This window comes from Pipra filicauda, unplaced genomic scaffold, assembly GCF_003945595.2.
Source record: "Pipra filicauda isolate LSUMZ 115617 unplaced genomic scaffold, ASM394559v2 scaffold164_size1636381_pilon, whole genome shotgun sequence".
Classification (NCBI taxonomy): domain Eukaryota; kingdom Metazoa; phylum Chordata; class Aves; order Passeriformes; family Pipridae; genus Pipra; species Pipra filicauda.
In genome coordinates, this window is record NW_024104151.1 from 797,891 (window position 1) to 818,321 (window position 20,431).

General features: G+C 42.9%; 1 protein-coding gene across 6 annotated transcripts; it reads left to right on the plus strand.

Moving 5' to 3' along the window:
- The first annotated feature begins 351 nt into the window (after positions 1–351).
- Positions 352–19,974, plus strand: LPAR3 (lysophosphatidic acid receptor 3). Of its 6 annotated transcripts, none has more exons than XR_005562821.1 (5): positions 352–454; positions 5,749–6,213; positions 8,905–9,662; positions 16,439–17,080; positions 19,893–19,974. XR_005562821.1 is itself a non-coding variant. In XM_039379335.1 (4 exons), exons 3-4 carry the CDS (start codon positions 8,927–8,929, stop codon positions 16,786–16,788), a joined length of 1,086 nt encoding a protein of 361 aa, XP_039235269.1. In that variant the 5' UTR covers positions 352–454; positions 5,749–6,213; positions 8,905–8,926; the 3' UTR covers positions 16,789–19,032. The 6 variants fall into 6 exon arrangements, 4 of the variants coding, with proteins under 4 accessions (XP_039235269.1, XP_039235271.1, XP_027575696.1 ...); XR_005562820.1 differs by having other exon boundaries at positions 16,439–17,386; positions 19,893–19,905; XM_039379335.1 differs by lacking the exon at positions 19,893–19,974 and having other exon boundaries at positions 16,439–19,032.
- The last annotated feature ends 457 nt before the right edge of the window (positions 19,975–20,431 follow it).

Here is a 20,431-nt window from a genome sequence, read left to right on the forward strand (position 1 = left end):
CCGGACGGGTTAAGGCGGCGCGGGGCGGGACGGGGCGCGGAGCGGAGCGGGGCGGGCGGGCCCGCTGTGCGCGGAGGCGGCGGTGCTGCTCCGCTCCGCTCCGCTCCGCACCGGGGCTGCCGGTGAGTGGGGCCGCGGGGGTGGGCGCGGGCTGAGCCCCCCCAGCAGCGGGGCCGGGGCGGCCGCCGCTCGGCGAAGGGGGCAGCGGTGGGAACACCGCTATCGGGGGCTGGGCGAGGTCCGTGAGGACGAGCCGCTCCCCTACTAATCGGGCAGGCAAAACTTTCTGCAGTTCTGTAAAACTCTGCGGAGCGCCCTCGGGCGCGCCCCGGCGCGGTGCCGAGGAGCGGAGCGGGGAGTGCTCGGCCGCCCCCGCGGCGGGGCCGGAGCCCGGCGGGGCAGAACCCGGGGAGCGCCGGTGCTGCCGCTCTGCCCCGGCGCGGTGCATGCGAAGGTGTGTATGCATGTACAAAAATAGAGGTACTTCCTGGATGTATACACGTGAGCTTCCATACATCTGAGATTCCCGTTTGCACACCTCTGGATGCGCGTGTGCCGTGCCCTGCTGGGGTGCGGGCAGCTGGTACGTACCGCGGGGGGCTGGCACAGGCTCTTCTCGGAGGTGGTTTTTTTAATAAGGCTTCCTAATCTATGCAATACACCGAAAAAATACACTGCCGTTATTTAGCACTATATCTTTCGATTAATTCTTTCCCTTAACGAAAAAGGTCGGGAGGTGGGGGGAGTGAAGGAAGCACTTCTGTAGACTTGTGTTTTCAGAGGCCATGGATTTAGGTCTGTTCTCTCTTCTGTGATATGAACCTAGAAAGACATTTCTTCGTAGAGATTGGTAAGGTGCATTGCTGTAGCTTTGTTCTTTAAGCTGTGCTGAGTATATGGCTTCTTAGATGTCCTTATGGTCTTCTAAGAGGTGCAGTAGAAAGTACAACTCAAATCCAGTTATATGGTGAAAAATCTGATTTCACTAAGCTTATCTGTCTACTGAAAATAAAAGTAAAAGCAAACAAACAAATTGAACAACCCCACAAAAAATCTGCACAATCAGTAAAGAAGCAGCAGCTCTTAGCAGCAAGTAAACCTGAAAAATGTATTTCGCTTTTTTCCCAGAATGCTAGATGAAAGTTTCAAACAAATTAGACTGGCTGTGTTCTTATCCTCCGGTACTACACTGATCATTAACCATTTCAGAACATTCTCCAGCATAGTCTTTATGCTATCAGATAATGAAATAAAATCTCCGATGTATAAGATTTGACACTGTAGAGAATATATTTCTCTTGTGTATTAGTGTTAAAGATTGACATACCTGCATTCTACTATTATACCATTAGGTTCATTTCCATGTCTCCAGCAAATATTTTTTTGACTTTGCCATTTCTACCAGTTCCACTGACATGTTAGCTGGCAAACCCAGGCTCTGAATCTGTTAACAGATCAGATACAATCAGGTGACTTGTTTTAATCAGCAGTTGTGTAATTCAGTTCCTCATGAGCTATGTGCTGAAAATAAACAGTAAAAGTTGACTTGGTTGGGACTGTGCTGAAAGTCTGTGACCTACAGTCACATTCTGTAGGTTTTGTGAAAGAAAGCTGATTTGTTGAATGGTAAAATGGAGCTGATAGCAATCAATGAGTGGACCTGGAAGTTCTGCAGAAATGGGAAACTTACTTTAGAAGCAGAACAGGTATTTTCTTCTAGGCATGTTTCACAATGTATAGGTTGTTCGAGTGACTTTTAAATATTTTAAATGCTGTGTCTGTTTCCGCATTATAGGATGACCTGCCAGCTCCTTGCAGAACCACACTTAAAGGAGACTAAATGAAGGCTTTGCAATGAAGTTTTTAGTTTGAACTCCATATATAGATTTAGTAAACCATAATTTCAGAAAGTCTTAAATTACCAAAGTCTGAATTCTAAACTTGTGGTTGCTAGTGAGTTACTTGCTATCTGTCCCTAACAACTTTCTGCAGTGGATCAGAGCTTCCAAAAGTAATTTAGTGTGGTAGAGCAGCTTAGTACTAAAGGGATTTCAGCACATGGGCACCAGGGTTTGTAATATTTTGGTGGAGGTGCCCCTGTATCTCCGTGCTTCACAGTTCAGCTGTCAGTGTCAGTCTGTAGCAGTTTGCAGAGGAGCAGCACTGTCGCATACATGCACAGGGTGACACTTCTGTGCCCTGACAGTGATTTTTAAGCCTCTTATCAGACTATGTGTACAGAGCACTGTGGTCTGTGGCTGGCGGTACTACTTCCTCTCTCTCCAAGTTTAAATATTTAGTCTTGAGATTCTATATTTTTGGTAGGTTTAATACTTTTCTTAAGACTCTTTTTTTGTACCCTCTAGCATTGGTATTTTATGCAGGACGAATGATAAAAAAAAACCCTTAAATGTCTCCATCACTGAGATCTAAGAGTTGCCAAAGAATCATCTTGATTCCCTTTACCCCACCCCCTTCCTAGTCCAGAAGATGACACCATTAAAATGGACTCTTACTGGAAATATCTGGAACCATGCTGTAAGTATAAGTGGTGCTGTACTTTCCATCAAGGCTTGGAGAGAAAATGGATGAGGTGCTTTGCTCTCCTTATTCAAAAAGGTATTGAAGACCAAGGTAATGAGGTAATTCTGCTTGGGAGTGCTTGATTTGAGTTCAGGCAGTTATCTGAAATTTGGGATACTTAAGTTAAAATATATATACCCCCAGCCAAAACCTCAAGTAGATTTGCTTAGTAATAAGTAAGTTCTCTGGATGAAAACTTACTCATTGAGCCTTAGAGTTTTTTAACATTAATATTTTTTCCTCCCAATTTTTAAAGCTGAATTTTAAAAATGTTTTTTAGAAAGTATATTCTCAGGTCCTTGAAGTGTACCATGTAGCATGCTGCTTCAAGTATAGGCAGTGCCTGCAGAATTTCTGTAATAAACAAAATGTAAAACAGTTACTTCTGAGATAACTTGTCTCTGTAAAACCTGTTAAATGAATGTTGGCTTCCATTGCATCCTCTAATAGTACCAGATAAAAAAAAGTTTTAGTTTAGATGGAGATATTTCTGCAGAACTTTGTGTTCTCTATGTTCTTCTTTTCAGTTTGTTTCTCTAAATTGATTTTGGTTATATTATCAATTAACTATTTAAGACAATTAAAAGTGAACCAGAATACTTACTTCACAAAAACTCCTCCTCACAGTTACATATTAACATTTTTGGCCTCAGCTGTGTTACACACCCTTTTCTGCACTGGTATTTCTTTCTAAGCTGAGGTGACCTGAATGGGTTTCTTGGGTTACTGTGCAATCACTTGGCTGTGTTTTCCTCCGTGGCCATACATGTACTCAGGGTGTGGAGGGGAACAAGGAACCCATTCCCTTTCTGAACTAATACTATTTGTATATATAGCTTTGACTGCCCAGCACTCTGACTTCCTTCTGCCTCTGCCTTCGTCTTGGGAATGAGGTGAGAGAGAGCTTTTCAGTAATGCAGCACTTTTCAGTAAAGCAGCACTGGTGGCTTATCCATAAGAAGAGGATGGGACAGTGGGTGTTCGTGTCTGACTTTGGCACAGGGTGCAGGCAATCAAGTCCAGTGCTGCAGGGAGCCCATGGCAGGGGCTCCACAGGCAGCAAACCTCAAGGCACTCCTTTTGTGCTGCTGTGTCAAGGGCCATCTGCTGCTTGTAGGATGTTTAAAAAACCTAAGCAGTATGTGCAGGTAGGCAATTGCTGCTGCTTGATATTTCTCTGCAGTAACAGCTTGAATGCCAAGTGACTCTCTTTGTTCTGCCGCATATGCCTGTGATCAGCCAGCATGATAAACTCAGCTTTCTGAAGAGCAACTTTCCTAGTAAGTTTCAAAATCTCGCAGAGATCTGCATTTAATACCTCGTCCTTCTATTAGAGAAGGGGAGGCAGGGAGGAGAAGTGCTCAGGCAGAGCTGGCAGCCTGCCTGCTTTGCAGGCTGAGCCTGGGCACAGCTTGCTCCTCTGCCCTGTCCCACAGACCTGCCCGGACTGTACTGGCTTTGTGATCTCTCCTGTTCCAGAGTGTATCATTTTGGATACTGAGCTGCCCTGAAATTCTGCACAGAAATTCCTGTGCTGGGTCGGGAGAACCAGCAGTAAACCAGGCTGGGGTTCTGCCTGGGCAAACATCCCTCCCCCTGGCCTAAGCTAACTTTCAGCCCTGCTGGAGGGCTTCACTGCTATTGTCCTCCTGTAGGTTCAGTCTTGCTTTATGGACTTTTCAGTCCATCTGCAAACTCAGCTTGAATCCTCTCACAGTAGCTTTCTGTGCCAACCCAGGCCTGTCTGTTCCCTTCCTCATTTATACAGGAACAGGGCAGAAGCCATCAAAGTCCCCCAAACTGACGCCAACCCTTCAATAAAGTTGTGGCCAATATATTGAAACAACTTGTTTTTTAATGGACAGGAAAGAGGCAGAAAACCACAGGGGTGTACCATGAATCACATTATGGCTTGCAGGCTAAATTTTATAATGACCTTCTCATTAAAATGCTATTTGTGTTTTCCTTCAGAAATGTCTGGATTAATAATGAGTAACTCAACTTGGAGTTGATTTACAGGCCAGATTTAATTTTGAATCAAAGTGATTAAAAAGGTAATTTTAATCACAGTTTGGATCCGTAAAATCCTTGACTTAAATAACTGATATTAAATTTTATTCTAAGTATACAGATTTTTAGTAACTTTATTGAAGCAAACTAGATCCTAATTGAATAACAACCATTAAAATATATTAGCTTGCAACTAGCTGAACCTTTTGTCCAAAGCATTATTTAGGTGATATTTTATTTCACAAACTCTTTACTTAAACAGCTAGTGTAATATATTCCTACATATTCATGCAAATTCTTGACTTTAAGAATGGTGAAGAACGTATTCTGACTTGATATGAGTTACACTTACATAGAGGAATTAAAAATCAATTAAAACATTCAAGCTGTCATTAAGACAAACAGCTCAAGATGTTATGGGTTAGGAAGAATTCTTAATGCATGCTTTTGCATTTGAAAGCAGTTTAACCGAAATCTCAAATCCTTTGAGATTTTTTGGAACAAAAGACTTTTTTCCCCCTCAAAAAAACAAACAACCAAAAAAAGCTTGAATGTTTACTCAGTGGTAGAGGAAGACACTTTACAGTCCATCAGTTTCTGATCTTTGTAGCCACTATGGGTGGAACTGAAGTAATTAAATAGATTGAAATAAAGAATCTTTTAGACAAGGGTATGCTTTTGCACTTGCAAAGGTTTGATGTATCTGCCTGCAAGTGACTTATGGCAAGCTATTAGTTCATCTCAGCTGTAGAATATGCACCATGTGATTACTGGTGGAGGTCTATATGGCGGGATATGAAACAGAGTGGCATGGAAGAGGTGAATGGAGATTGTTTGCTGTCCTTTCCCATAAAAACCCAAGAACTATTAAGCTCATGAGAACCAATTTCAAAGCAAAAGAAGGCAGTTCTTCATAAAGTAAGTAGCAGACTGGGAAGCTCTCTGCTGCAGATTCTAGGAGACTCTTTTGTCTTTATAAGTCTAGACTGACAAGTTTAGCTGTTTTTCAGCTAACATTGAACAGCATTTTGCCTGATACTCAAACTTTTGTGTACTAAATAAATAGATCTGAAATATGTAATATTTAAGGGTCCTTTTTTTTTTTTTCTTCTGAAGTTTAAACCTGTCCTGACAAACATCTCTGTTTTGCTGCAGAAGAGAAGACCTGGAGAAGAAAGTGCTGTAAGGACATGTGACATGCCAAGAAATATGGGATATCCTGTCACTCATCTTATGCCTGGTGTGGACTTGGGCAGGATCACTGAGGATTCAGCTGCATAGCTCTGTCATGGCTGCACAGCTCCCTTGAGACCAGCCTAATTCTGCTGGAAGGACTTAAAATGAAGGTGTGAAGTAAACCACTGTCTGCAAGGCCCCTGGCCTTATAAGTGCTTTCTGTGCCCATGCTGGTACAGACAACCAAGGGCTGCTTTTCTGCTCGGAAAGACTGGGATGTAAACGAGCTGCTGTTTTGATGCAGCTTCCATGTGGAGATCTCCACGGACTGCCCTGTGACCCTGAGACCTCAGCTGGATGCTTCTCTTCTCCTTCTTGCCTTACCTCAACACCTTAAGACATCTCTTTCAAAATCATTTGTCATTTGAGCTCTACTGTGTGACAGTGAGTGTTTGTAGTGTGGTTATTTTGGTGAAGAATTATGGATGTATAAATATTTTTTCTTTGGGTACTACTTCAAATGAGGATGAGGTCTCAATAAGCTGAAGTATTTAGAATAAGTTTGTAGTTGATATTTTGGATTTCTTTAAGCTTTTCTCCAGATAAGATACAAAAGGCATCTGCAGATTTCTTTACTCTCCTGTCACTGCAAGCAAGAGATTCACCTGTTGAGATGATTACACAGTAAGATACAACATGTTCAGAAAACCTTCCCTATAATTTTCACAGGTTTTTGGTTGGTTGGTTTTTTTTTTACCCTGCCATTCTTGCCCAAAATGCTGCTTCTATTTGCAGGCATTTGGGCTGTTCTGTAAAAGCTTCATGTCAAGCTCAGCAAGTCCTTTGCTGCCTTGGTGGGTTAGAGCAGAGCCATCCTGGCTGGCAGCGTTCCCAGCTCTCTGCTGCTTCAGTAGCTGTTGCCTGCAGCTCCTTAGGAGCTTCTGGTCACTTACAGACTGAATTTGACTTTTGAGTACTTCCTAGGCGAGAATGGAGAACATACTGACTGCTTAACTCTCCCATATTGCCCTGAACAGGGAGCAGTAGGCGTTGAATTCCAGTTGACTATTGCAGTGGATCCGCATTGCTGAGGCTTTTTTATTTTTAGATGGAGGGATGCTCTGTAATATTTCAGCAAAAGGGATGATTTACTTGTTTCCTTCCACTTCTTGTCCGTAAGTAATTGTTCTTAGTTCGACTATACTTAAATTTCATGCTTTAAGTAATATATTCCTTCATTTAAAAGTGGCTGGCTAGGTTCTTGAGGATAATGGGCAACAGTGACAAGTGGCCTGCTTTCATGTTAACTACTAGGGTGGGAATCAAGAAAAATCAAGAAAAAAAAGGCTGAGCTATTTCAGAAAAATTAAATATTAAATAAGATATCACTTTGCTGAAAGTATTAATTATGGAATAGTGTAATTTGATTTAAAATTAGGTAATATAAATATTGCATGAGAGAAATAACACAAGTAGCATAACATGAATGACAAAAGATGAACCTTTTTAACTTAAAGCTTGGAAGGAACCTTTAATATAAAAATGGCATGTTATGTAGCCTGCTGGAGATTGTTTAATTTCCTTCCCGGTCCCTGGAGAGATAAGATATAACTGTAAAATAACCACAGGGTAATAATAGACTAAGTGAGCCTGATGTTTATCTGTCATCAGTTTTAGCTGCAGAGGTGAAAAGCTTATGCTTTTTGTATCTTTCTGCCTGTAACTGCTTCTTCTGCATCTTTTGGTGTTTTGTTTTTTTTTTTTCCAGCGCTGCTTAGTCTGTCACTCTGGCACTCATGATGGCCTGAGGCTCACGAGGAGCTTTACAAAAGCTATTAGCTTTGCTGCCTCTCCTGAAGCTTTGTATCCCTGTACTTCCTCCTGTCTGTCCTTACAGTCAGACAGGTTTACCACTCTGTATAATATCTAACATGATTAGGATCTTGTGCCGTGGCTGCATTCCTGGGTTTTGCTAAAACTATACTGTATCTATTAATGAAGTAATTGTTAAAACCCTTATTCAGATGCTGGTAACGAATGTGAGGGCCAGTGACAATCAGACACAAACTCTGCCTACCAGGCTGTGAGACCCTGCATATGGTCCAGCAACCATGAGTAATTGCTGTCAGGTCTCCTGTGTAAATTAGTCCAAGTTCAGTTTGGTTCATAATAAAGGCAGTGAAACTGCCAAGGCAGCTGACATTGACCTTGCCAGAGTAGCTGAAGTGTGATGTAATCTGGAACACAGACTCCCCTTTCCATTGCCATGTTTAATAGCCCTGTGTCCAAGATAGTGCTGAGTGGGTATAAGAAATAAACTCCAGCACTACTGCTGTTTCTGGGCTTGCTTTATCCTGCGGTTGGGTGTGGAATTGGGTTTTGGTTTTGAAGACAACTGGGCTATGTGGCGCTCACAGGGCTCTGGGTTTACAGGCCAGTAAAATAATCCCTGACTTTAGAATAGTCAAATATCTAGAATATATTTTTCCCTTTTCAGCATATTTGCTTAAATCCTCCAGTAGTAAATAATAGGCATCTGCTCAGAATATATATGCCTGTAGTATCTTATATACTTTTTTTACATTTATTAATATATAATTAAAACCCAAAAAATATTTTTCCAGTAATAGGCCTTTTATTACTTAGTCAGTAAAATGGAAGAGTTATGATTTATGCTTCCTTGTCCTGACTGGATACACTAAGAAATGGAAATAATGATGGGGCTGTGGCTCAAACATGGGATTCTACAGTAAGAATGGCTTGGCTGTTGCTCAGATTTTCTCTGTGACCTCTAGAAAGTCACTTTTAACCTCTTAACTTCCCCTTTGTTGCCTGTGCAGTATGACTGCTAGTGCAAAGGAACTGTGCTGGGGTTTTGTAAACTGGTAAGTCTTTTAAAAATTCCTTACTCATCTAAGCATCATGCACTGTGGTCCTCCATTGGGCAGAATATTTTCTTCTGCATCGACCCTGTGCAGTTTGAATTTTTACTGAAGGCCTCAAGACATCTACCCTCTCATGTCCCTGTCACAACCCCTTGTCCCCCCAGAAAGAAGCTGTTAGGTGTGGTGATTGAAGCAAGGACTGTTCCCTAATTGTTAACCCTTCTTTCTTTTTACCTTCCACACTTTCTAGGATGCAGGGGTTCTAATCCAGGATGAATGAATGCTACTATGATAAGCGCATGGACTTCTTCTATAACAAGACAAAGACGGACACAGCAGATGAGTGGACAGGGCCACAGCTCATTGTTGTTCTGTGTTTTGGGACGTTTTTCTGCCTCTTCATTTTTATTTCAAATTCATTGGTCATAGCAGCTGTGGTCAAGAACAAGAGGTTTCATTTTCCCTTTTACTATCTTTTGGCCAACTTAGCTGCTGCAGACTTCTTTGCTGGAATTGCCTATGTCTTCTTGATGTTCAACACTGGCCCAGTGTCCAAGACATTAACTGTTAACCGCTGGTTTTTGCGTCAGGGTCTCCTAGACACCAGCCTGACGGCTTCCCTGGTGAATCTCCTCGTCATAGCTGTTGAGCGGCACATGTCAATAATGCGGATGAAGATCCACAGTAACCTCACAAAGAAGAGAGTCACCTTTTTAATTATATCAATTTGGGCCATTGCTATTTTCATGGGTGCTGTTCCTACCCTGGGTTGGAACTGCCTCTGTGACATTACTGTCTGCTCATCCCTGGCACCTATTTACAGCAGAAGTTACCTGGTATTCTGGAGTGTCTTAAACCTGGTTGTCTTCTTCATTATGGTGGTGGTTTACATAAGAATCTACATGTACGTCCAGAGGAAGACTAATGTTTTGTCATCACACACTAGTGGATCCATTAGCCGTAGGAGAACCCCTGTGAAGCTCATGAAGACTGTCATGACTGTCTTAGGTAAGAGATGACAAACCATGGTGTGGCAGGCTGGCAGTGCCAGCGGATGGGTTCGTGTTGATTTGGTTTAGCTGCCTTTTTTTTTTTTTTTTTTTTGAACAAACAAAAATCCCTCAGCCCTCATGACGGAAAAAACCCTCACTGAACTTTAAAGTGCTGGAGGCATTTAAACTGTTTGCTTTAGATAGTAAAATAGCTCTTCCACTAAGCAGAAACACAGGGTAGAGGACTGGCCAACACGTAGAAGGAAAGTATCTCTCTTGTGTAGGCACCTTGTTACAAAACACTAATTGTTGTGTTGTTGGTTTTTTGGTTTTTTGAGGAGGGAGATACAAAATCACTTTGGAGGAAGGCTTCTGAAGATTCACAACTACATAGAAAAACATTTTCAAAGTTATGTTCTTTAATATTTGCACAAGGCCGTAAGTCCTAAGGTTGGATGTTGGTAGTTATCTTTGCACATCTTTATCTTGGCTGTTTCCTGAACATAGAAACTTCTTCCCCCTAGAAAGGCATCTTCCTTGGGTAAAGGAGAGGATGCCTGATGGGTCTGTGACTTTGACAGAGATTTGCTTTGCAACGGGAAGATTCACCTTCATTCTGTGTATATTGCACAGTGTAAAATATTTTCAGATGACGATGATACAGTATAACCTTAGATCTCTAAATCATAACATGAGATTTGACCTGGATTCTGCCCTAGAGACCCTGTTGGTACTTGAGCAACTCAGATCACTTCCTCAGCTAGTTGCAATGTAGCTGTGTATTATATTAGAGGTGGACAGAGTAGGCAACTGACTGTTGGAACAAATACCAACTGTAGCAGTCAGTTTTCTCCAGAATGACTTGAATCTGAGCAGGATGTTTTCTGGAAACCAGGCATGACGTGAGCAGGGCTTGTGCAGTTCACTGCAGGTGGAACTGCGGGTGCACCAGGACATTTGTGAAGCTGGGCTCTGGTGGTGGGTGACTCTAAAACCACAAATATGACTTTACTGCTCTGACAACTCTTTCTGATGTTGTATGACCAGTATAGGAAACCTGGAGCTTTTGGGAAAGCTGGTGTCCACAACTGGAACAGAATCATGTTGTACTGCAGCATGGTAGTGCTAGAGAACTCTGGGAGAACAGTGTAATTTTTCATGGAGGTGGGAGTTGCCAGGGTAGGATGTTCAGGTTGAAGACACTTTCTTTCCCTTGTGGTTTTTGGATGCTGTTTGCACAGTCTGGTGTCTGATTTTATTATTTTCTTCTGAAATAATAGTGCTGTAATATACAACATCTTTGTCTACCAAATGGTGTTTTAAAATGCTGTAGAAGCTGAAATCACTTAAACTGACCTTGGAAAAGAAAGTGGACTGATGGTTCAAACAAGTACAAGGTTCTCACTTATACTTCTGTGTCTTTTGAAGTTGGCCTGTCCACTACCAGAGTCTTTCCTTTCTAAATCCCTCCACAGCTGTTCTTCCTTTTTTCCCCCCTTGATTTTATGGCATCTATAGAGAGTCAATTTGGTGGTTGTTCCTGCCCCCTGCCCTTGATTTGCAGGGGCAAGACCGGAGTCTTTTGCCCCACTGAACCTCCCATGCAGTAAAACCTAAACCATCCACCTTGAAGGAGAAAATTTGTCAGAAAAACTCTGAATTGCTCCAAATATGATCCTGCTCTAATGCATAAGCATCGAGTAGACTGTAGTTAACTGCTACATTGGAAAGAGACAGAAAACAGCACTTTTAAAAAGCAGTTCTCTGAGCATTTCTATTGAAGGCAGAACTGCACCCAGCCAGCTGACATGGGAACTGGAGGGACAGGGATGGTGGCTGCTGTTTGCTCATCCCTTGTGGTCCTATAGCCTGTGGCAAGCCTTCAGTGCTCTTTGTGCTGCTGTGTGGAAATAAATCCCAGTTTAAAAGTAGTTTTCAACTTAATCTTTCTTTTATTAGGGAGTGGAGCCTTAGGACTATGAGTTGATTTGAAGTTCAGCATCAGCTTCCCCTTACTCACAGAATAAGGCTTTTCAGCTACGAAATTAAACTATAATTCAGGCAAAGCATTTAATGATATTGTGTACTGGGTGAGGCAAATTTAACTTAGAAAGCCTGAGTGCTACTTTAGAGAGCATAATTTTGTAGATTTACTTTATCGGTCAGAAACAAAACCAAAAGGGAGCCTGCTTCGACAAAGAAGTGGAATTAGTGCCCATGTTGCTGGGTGTACAATCTAATCCAAGCTCCTGTGTCAGAGGAAGTGTATCTTCGCATGTTCCTTCATATCAATTCTCCAAATTTTGACTCTGAGAGGCTTTTTACAAACATTTTTATAATCATTTGTTTCTAAGAATGAGAACTTATTTTTTTAAACAGTTTGAAATGTGCTCTCCTGTCCAAGTCATTCAAGCACAGTGTGCAAAAACCAAATAGTGTGTCTTCTGGACTTCCCAATTACCACAGGAGTCACCAAGTGACCAAAGTGATTCTTGCAAAATTCTACTTACATCCACTGATGCAACAGCCTACAGCTATATGCAGCACATGGGTTTTGCCCAAAGCAGTTATTTTTAATGACTTGTTCCAAAACATCTGAAAATGCTTTGGAGTACATGCCTGATACAGTCTTCACTAAAAGCCTATTCCAAAATGCTGTGCTGGATAAAGCATGATAAAACCCAACATTCTTATTCATGTGCTCTATTGGTTTTATGGGATATTCAGGACAAAATCCAGCTGCCCTACTGCTGTATGGAAGGAGGCTGTGTGTAGCTGGGTGCTACTGGCATGCTCCTTCTCCGAGCCTCTTCCACCTCCTTCCTTGGGAAGGCTGGACTGGGCTGCCCCTCCAGCAAAACATCTCTGTCCTCTCTAGTTGTTCTCCTCCCGTGGCCCTACATTTAAGAGTTAGGGGAATTGAGATTTCCATGTGATTTCATGAATTCATGGTGATCACAGCTGCAGGTGGCTTTTTGCACCACCCCTTAGGCTTGGATGGCCCCTTCCAGAGGCTGGGAGTCAAGTCCCTGTCATCTGCGTATTTCTGCCATAATCCTTAAAGTAGTCCATTATAGCATAAGAGTAAGGCTTTCTCTTTGGCATGCTGAACCACAGGTGGTTATCTAGTTAAACTGGAAGATGTGAAACCTAGCAAAAGGGGCTAAAATGCTCTTGGGCTGACTTTGTGGCATAATCCCAGCTAAGCCTGTGACTGTAGCTTTGAAGATGGGTGGCTGCAGGTATGCAGGTATGTGACTTTCAGGTGGTTGTGTATGTGGTAGCTCCTCTGAACCTGGCAGTGAGGTTCCTGCTGAAATAGCAGCTTTGGGGTGGATGATTTTCAGTTTCAGTGAAATTATAGTTTAATTGGTAACTTTCTGTTTTAACTTGGTCGCACATGTGGCAAAGGCAGCTGGAAGCTACTGTGCTTTTTTTTTTTCCTCTCAGCATTGGCATGCTCAGGGACGGCTTTGATGTGCTGGATTTTATGAAATGATGCTGTTGAAACATCAGTAGTTCTCCCAGATCCACGGGAATTAATTTTCAAGGAGAAATTATGTAATCTACAGGAAGATCTATGGTTAAATCTAATGGAAATCCTCAAACTAACTTTGAGGCATCGTGACACCTGATCTCCCATAATCTGGTGCGAAGACTCAGAGTTGTTCTTCTAATCCATGTTGCAGCCAGGCTGTATTTCTTGTCACTTCTGTGAATTTTAAAGAGTCCCAGGAGTTAAATTATTTTGGGGGTGTGGCTCTTTTTCAGGGAGAGGAGCTCCTATGGATTAAATAGTCTGCAAACCAGAGAATCACCAAAGGGCCAAGACAAAGGTATATTTTTATGCTTAACCATGGTTCCCTCTGAAAGCTCGGTGGTAAAAATAACAAAATCTGAGCACGGCTGTGAGTCTAAGACATGCCTTGCTTTCATCTCAGTAGCGCTAAGAGCAGGGTGTGAATCACTTGTGTTGTCTCCATAGGCAGCAAAATGTATTTTTGGAGTGAAAGCAACAGCCTCGTGCAAACATTAGCCAGTAACTTGGACACTGTCACTGCATTGCCCCTGTCCTTGTCTTCAGTCATGGGAAATATGCAGAGAGATGTCTGCAGATGTCTTTTATCTTCCCTTACTTTTGTAGCTGAAACCTTTTATGGTTTTGCTTATATAGACAGAGGTATATCCTAGGAGTTCATGGACTAATCCTGCCTGCAATCTTGGAATTTTGTTTGAAGGAGAGATTTCTGTGTCTCTTGTTAAATGTGGCTTTTGGGGTCTCTTTCATCTCCTGGTAACTTCCATAAAAGCAGGGTTGGACCTTGCATGCTTTGTGGTACGAGTGGTCAAAATGCTTTCAGTGCCTGTTTTAAGGCAGGTTTGTTACCATCTCAATTTCTGCATGGAGCTGGTGTATCGACAGCTCTGCCAGTGACCCTTGGTAGCTAGTGAAAGCTTTATGTCCAATTACTTGCCAAGACACTTAACTGGGCACAGTATTGTCTGGGTGGTTGGATTCCAGTGCTTGTTAAACCTGATGGGATTTGCTGGTGAAGCCCAGGGCAATAAATCAGTGCAGTGTTTTCTCCATTGTAAACTGTGAGAGAGCTGGTGTCACAACTGCTTACTCAGCACACGGGAGCCAAACCAGTGTGTAGTACAGAGACTGACCAGGGAAAACAAGTGTTGTGGTAGCAGCATTCAGCTCCCCATGCCAGTGGGCAATGGAGGAATGTTACTGATGTTAACCAGTATCTCAAAACTAACACTATGAAATTAGTGCATAGCATCACAAAAATCTTGGAACAGCAGAGTAGAAAATTCAGTTTCTGAAGAAAGTGGTCTCTTGCCTTTCTGTTCGGTATTGCCTAGAACAGAGTAAATCGGTTGGTTGAGTTTTGTCTGGAGTCCAGGAGCACAGATTTGCAGCAAAATCCATGATACCCTGTCCTGGATACATTTTTCAGCAATCCTAATGCTTACTAAGTCATACAAATTCACTTTATATACCATTATGACCCGCCCATCAGATGGGCAGTCTGTTCAAGTCCTCGATGGGGAGAAGTGTGCAGTGCTGCTGGCACTGGCCTGTGTGTGCAGCACAGCGATGGGTTGGCTGAGATGCTGCCGAGTACTGGCTCTGGCACTGCTTGGGTCCTGCTGTAATCCAGGCTGCCCTCCCACTGCTTGCTTGCACAGCTGGGATATAGGAATATCAGCGGCTTTAAAAAAAATGAGTGGGCTTGCTTGACCTACCAAAATTGTTGAACAGAGACCCACACCCACAAGAAGAGCTTTTTAGTGTGTAGCTGCTATCATACTTATTTGTTGGATTATTTTCTTCTAAGCCCCAAAATGGGGAAACTGCTGTGATAAGTGATTGGAATTTCCTCAGTACATTGTTCAAACTGTGACTGTTGGGCAGAGTTGTAATTTTCTATTTCTGTATGTCAGACAGCAATTGTGGCTTGTGCTAAGTTAGTATTATCATGCATATGGCTACTCATTCCCTGGACTGTGGGTGAGGGATCACGGGGTGCAGTGCAGGGGGGAGACCAGGGGGCAGATGGGGCAGTCCAGGGCCCCTCTCCAACTCGTGGCCAATGGCTGCTTTTGGTAGCCATGTGCCCCCTCCCCACCCGTCCTGCCCACACCCCTGTACTTATGGCTGTGGTGTGCAGGAACATGGGAAGATGCAAATGCAATATAGAACTTCCTTCTAAGCTGTGGGTTTTATGCTTTCTTCATGTTGTCTTCCGTCAAGATCTCTTCTCCCTTCTTTGTCCTTTATTTTTTTTCTTTTTTTTTTTTTTTTTCTGAGGGGCTGCTGGGAGAGGAGTGTGTTGTCCTGCTTTGTCTTCCAGCTTTTATTATCACATTGTTCCTCGCAGGGGCTGTTGTCATTCCTGCCTTGCAGCTGAAACACAAGATCTCTGCTCCTCCTGAGCTTGTCCTGCAGTTTCTTGCTATGTTTTGGGGAAATGTCTCTATTGCAGAGTTTTCTTCTTTCCCCACCACTGTATACTTACTTCCTCATCCTTTTTGTGTTTGGTTCCTCCCCCCCACCCCCTTCATTTCTGTGCTGTAACTGCTACATCCTTTAGTTCACCTTTGCTAACTCATCTATTTGCTTTCTTCTCTTTTTTCATGTGTAACTGAATTTTTTTCTTACATCTGAGTTGTTGAGTCTCAAGTACCCAACGTGCAGAGCCTGGGAGGGGGCAGTGGAAGGAGGTGGGCTCTGTTCTAACCAGGGAGCCAGCAGTGCTTGTGTATTGCAGGCAGTGGCATGCATCCTACACTAGCTGTGGGTTTCCAGCTACAGCTGTAGTGTGACAGAAGACTTGTCTCTTCGGATCATATCGTGGGTGGTGATGGAAGTGAACCACTTGGTATTTTCTCCTCCAGCACACGAGAGACATGAAGAGAGGAAGTTTGTGTTCGAGTGCAGTTCTCTGCTTGTAAATGCTTGAGCTCTTGTTTATTTATCAGCATGGATAAATCCCTGTTGTGATGACCTTTTCCCACTTGTGTTTGAGGTGATGCTGTCAGCAACTGGGTTCTTGCTCCCTGTGGTCTGCTGAGAGCTGCCCTGCCTCCTGTCCGGGGCTTGGCAGAGGAGCTGTAGTAGATATAATTTTGCTACTGTCATTAGAATTTTGTCCTCTCTTGCTTTTAGCATTTTTGTGTAGAATTTTGATGAACTCAATAATCTTGTAAGATGCAAAACATTCCAAACCCCTAAAAGTCTGAAGTCAGGTTTGGTTTTCTTTCTGTCTCCTTTATTTCTAGGTGCCTTTGTTGTCTGCTGGACGCCTGGCCTGGTCGTCTTACTGCTTGATGGTCTGAACTGTACCTACTGTGGGATTCAGAATGTTAAAAGATGGTTTCTTCTCCTGGCCCTGTTGAACTCTGTCATGAACCCAATAATTTATTCATACAAAGATGATGAGATGTGGGCTACCATGAAAAGGATGATTTTCTGCTCCTCTGAGGATAAGAGTCAGGACAGACGCTCATCTCGGATCCCCTCAACAGTTCTCTGCAGGAGCACGGATACCTCAGGGCACTACATTGAAGATGGCATTATTCAAGGAACAATCTGTGGAAAAGGAGATCTTGGTAACAAAGGAAACTCCTGAGCTATGCAAAGAACTGACTTGGCTGCAAAAGGAGAGGGGGAAGGGAGAGGCTTTGTAAGAGAAGATTGACTGGCAAAGCTAGTAAACAATATATCCACTTTGTTCCAGAGCCTCAACTCCAGTGTTAACAAAAGTTCTTATAAATAATTGCCTGATGGAAAAACACTTTGTAATGAAGAAAACTTTCTGTGCTGCCATCTTTCTCCTTTTTTTCTTTTAAGTACATGAAATTGTTTTTTCATGTGAACGGAATAAATACCTCTCTGAGACTTCTTGTGCATGGAAGCAAAATGTAAGCAATGTACTAAGACCCTCCTTAAGCTCCTACGGAGAAAATAAACCTGCCTGACTGTGCAGGTTTGGCATTCATTGAGTATTTATGCTTTGAACAGTTTCTGTGCATCTTGAGAAGGATTGTAGGCTTGGTTGGACAGAATCGTGACCTGTTTTCTTGGTTTATGAAGTTCATGAAATAGTTCATGCTTACGTCCGTCTTCTTCCTCCATATCTTGCTTTCAAAATAGGTACTTTGATGGTTTATTAAGGCTATGCCAGAAACCTGGCTGTGATGGGATAGCCAGACCAGACATCAGAGTGTGTGAGTATGTCTGACCGTGGATTGTCAGGATCTGAGAGTACAGAAAGCACAAAAGCCATTATTACTTCCGTAGTGGGGTGAGTGCTGCAAGGGGAGACATTGCACTCTCTGCTGCTGTTGTGTAGGCAGGTGTTGAGGGTGGATTAACAGAAAAGCAGTGAGGCTCATTATGCTCATTTCTTACTTCCTCAGATAATATCAAATGGGTGTGCTCACTCTTCTTTACCTGCTGTGCCGCTGAGAGAAATGAGATCCAAAACTCTGTTTTACTAGGGTGAACTTTTAAGGGAAGTTTAAATACACATATATACAGGTTCAATCAACTACTTAAAATAGAAATTAATTTACAGAAAAAAAAAGCCTGAAACCAATTAAAACCCCTATAAGAGTACAGTATGCATTGGTTGTCAGACCTTGTCTGGACCACATTTAACCTCCAATTTGCAAACAGATCTTACTGGAACAGGTACTTGAGGAAGAGGCCATGAAACAGTGAGCAATGAAGGGCATTCAGCATTGTGACTAATCAAATCTAGCACTGGTGAAGCCACAACCCAAACATCTGAAGTTCTGACTCATGGAGTATGCTCTAAGGGAGGATCTAGCAATATAAAGCTCTAGGGTAAACCTTTAAAATTTAAACTTTTAAATTAAAAATTGGATTGTAGATTTCTCAGTACTCTAAAAACCTGGCTCCTGCTGACTGGTTTCAGCAGCAGTGAGCTCCCTGTCTTAATTTCAAAAGGAGTTACTTGACTTGCCTCCTAGAGAAAATGTAATCCATGGTAGTAAGGCAGGTGACCACAACCAGAGGTCACTTTGAAAAGTTTTGGAAATTTTGACCACTTGGAATTGCCAGAAAACAACACCAAGAGCGTATTGTATGAAGCTGAAAGTCATCTGTGATTTGGACAAATTCTTCCTCTGGTGCAACTTGAATGTGGATATCTGGACTGTGTGGGTCAAAAGAGAACCAGCACTTGGCACAAAGGCCAAGTAGTGGATTTGTAGAATGCACTGGGGGATTTCATAGCAGCCCTTAGCTTACAAACACAGCAAGGCTCTGTTTGGAGAGCTCTCCCAAAACATGCATTATCTCATAGGGATGTGGCCCAGTATTCAAGGTAGATGCTGTATTTGAGTAATGCTAAAAACCTTTACATGTTTTTTGCCATTATAATGCAATTTTCTTGTGCAAATACTACTTCACTGCTTTGGTGTTTTGAAAAGTATGTAAAATGGTGCTTTGTAGAGGCAGTGGTGTGGTGGGTTGACTCTGGCTGGAGACCAGGTGCCCACCAAAGCTGCTCCATCACTCCTCTCTTCACTGGACAGGAGAGAGAAAATATAAAAAAAAAACAGGGTGAGATTGATCACTAATTACAGATTTGGCTTGGGGCAAATTTAAATTATTACTAATCAAATCAGAGTAGTATAATGAGAAATAAAACCAAATCTTAAAAATACTTTCCTCCCATCCCTCCCTTCTTCCCAGGCTTACCTTTACTCCTGATCTTCACTATCTTCATCCCACAATGGTGCAGGGGGACAGAGAATGTATCAGTTCATCAGTCTCTGCCACTTCTTCCTCCTCATGGTGAGGATTCCTCACACTCCTGCCCTGCTCCATTATGGGGCCCTTCTTACAGTTCTCCATGAACTTCTCCAACGTGAGTTCTTCCCACAGGCTGCAGTTCTTCACAAACTGCTCCAGTGTGGCTCCCTGGCATGGGATGCAGTCTTTCAGAACAGGCTGTTCCAGTGTGAGTTCCCTGTGGGATCACAAGTCCTGACATCAAACCTGCTCCAGCATGGGCTTTCCATGTGATCACAGCCTCCTCTGGGCATTCCCCTGCTCCAGCATGGGCTCCTCCACAGGCTGTAGGTAGCTATCTGCTCCACCATGGCCTCCACGGCAGGGAGGCAATCTCTGCTCTGGTGTGTGGAGCACCTTCTCTGCCTCCTTCCTCACTGACCTTGGTGTTGACACTGTGGTTTCTCTCCTCTCTTCAGCTGCTGTTGCACAAGTTTTTTTCACCTGTCTTAAATACGTTATCCCAGAGGTGCTACCACTGCCGCTGTTGGACTCAGCTTTGGCCAGTGGTGGGTCTGTCTTGGAGCCGGCTGGCATTGGCTCTGTCAGGAATAGGGGAAGCTTCTAATGTCTTCTCACAAAAGCCACCACTGTAGCCCTCTCTGCTACCAAAAGCTTGCCATGCAAACCCAACACAGGTGGCATTGCCAGGGTGTAGCATGTCCCTACAGCTACCTGCAGTGTACAGTTTGTCTTAGCTAGGCTGAAGCTCTGTATGCAAAGCTAATGGAAAATAAATGCTGCTTCAAAATAAAATTCTTGTTTTGTTTCCTGTTTGAATGGTGATTGAACACCATTGATGGGGAAATGTTGTTTCATGTTACCATGGGCAGGGGTAGGAGTGGGGGATGTTTTAATAAAATGTTCATGTTTACTAGCAATACTAAGCAGTGTATAATTTGGTTGAATCAGGCCCGGAAGAGAGCTTGGATGAAGATCTTGAACATCTGCAGCAGTAAACACTAGGTCTCTCCTGCAGAGCTTGGGATTCAGGCTGCACAATAACTACATGTGGATGATTTTTCCAGGTAAGCAGGAAAAGGTGACTTCTGTAAAGAACCTTATTTGTAGAGCACTTCATGCAGTAGAGTCCTGGTCTGGGTTAAAGTCTGAGAGGTATTACCAATCATTCTGCTATAAGTAAGTGGGAGGGTTTGAGGTCTCTTTCTGTTGTCTCATTAAAAAAAAAAAAGCCCAACAAACAAACAACAAAAAACAACCAAAAAACCCCCTCCAAAAGTCCCAACAAAACAAACCCCAAAAACTTGCAAACTGGTGCTTGGAGAATGGTACCATTTGCAGTGGCATGCCCTTTGTTTCTGCAGGAGCTGCTACCTCATGGTCTACTGCTATAAATTGCAGTGTGACATGACTGGAACAGGAAACTGATCTTGCATCAAACTTTCCTATGAGCTGCTACAGCACAGACTGTCTAATGTTTCCTATATCAA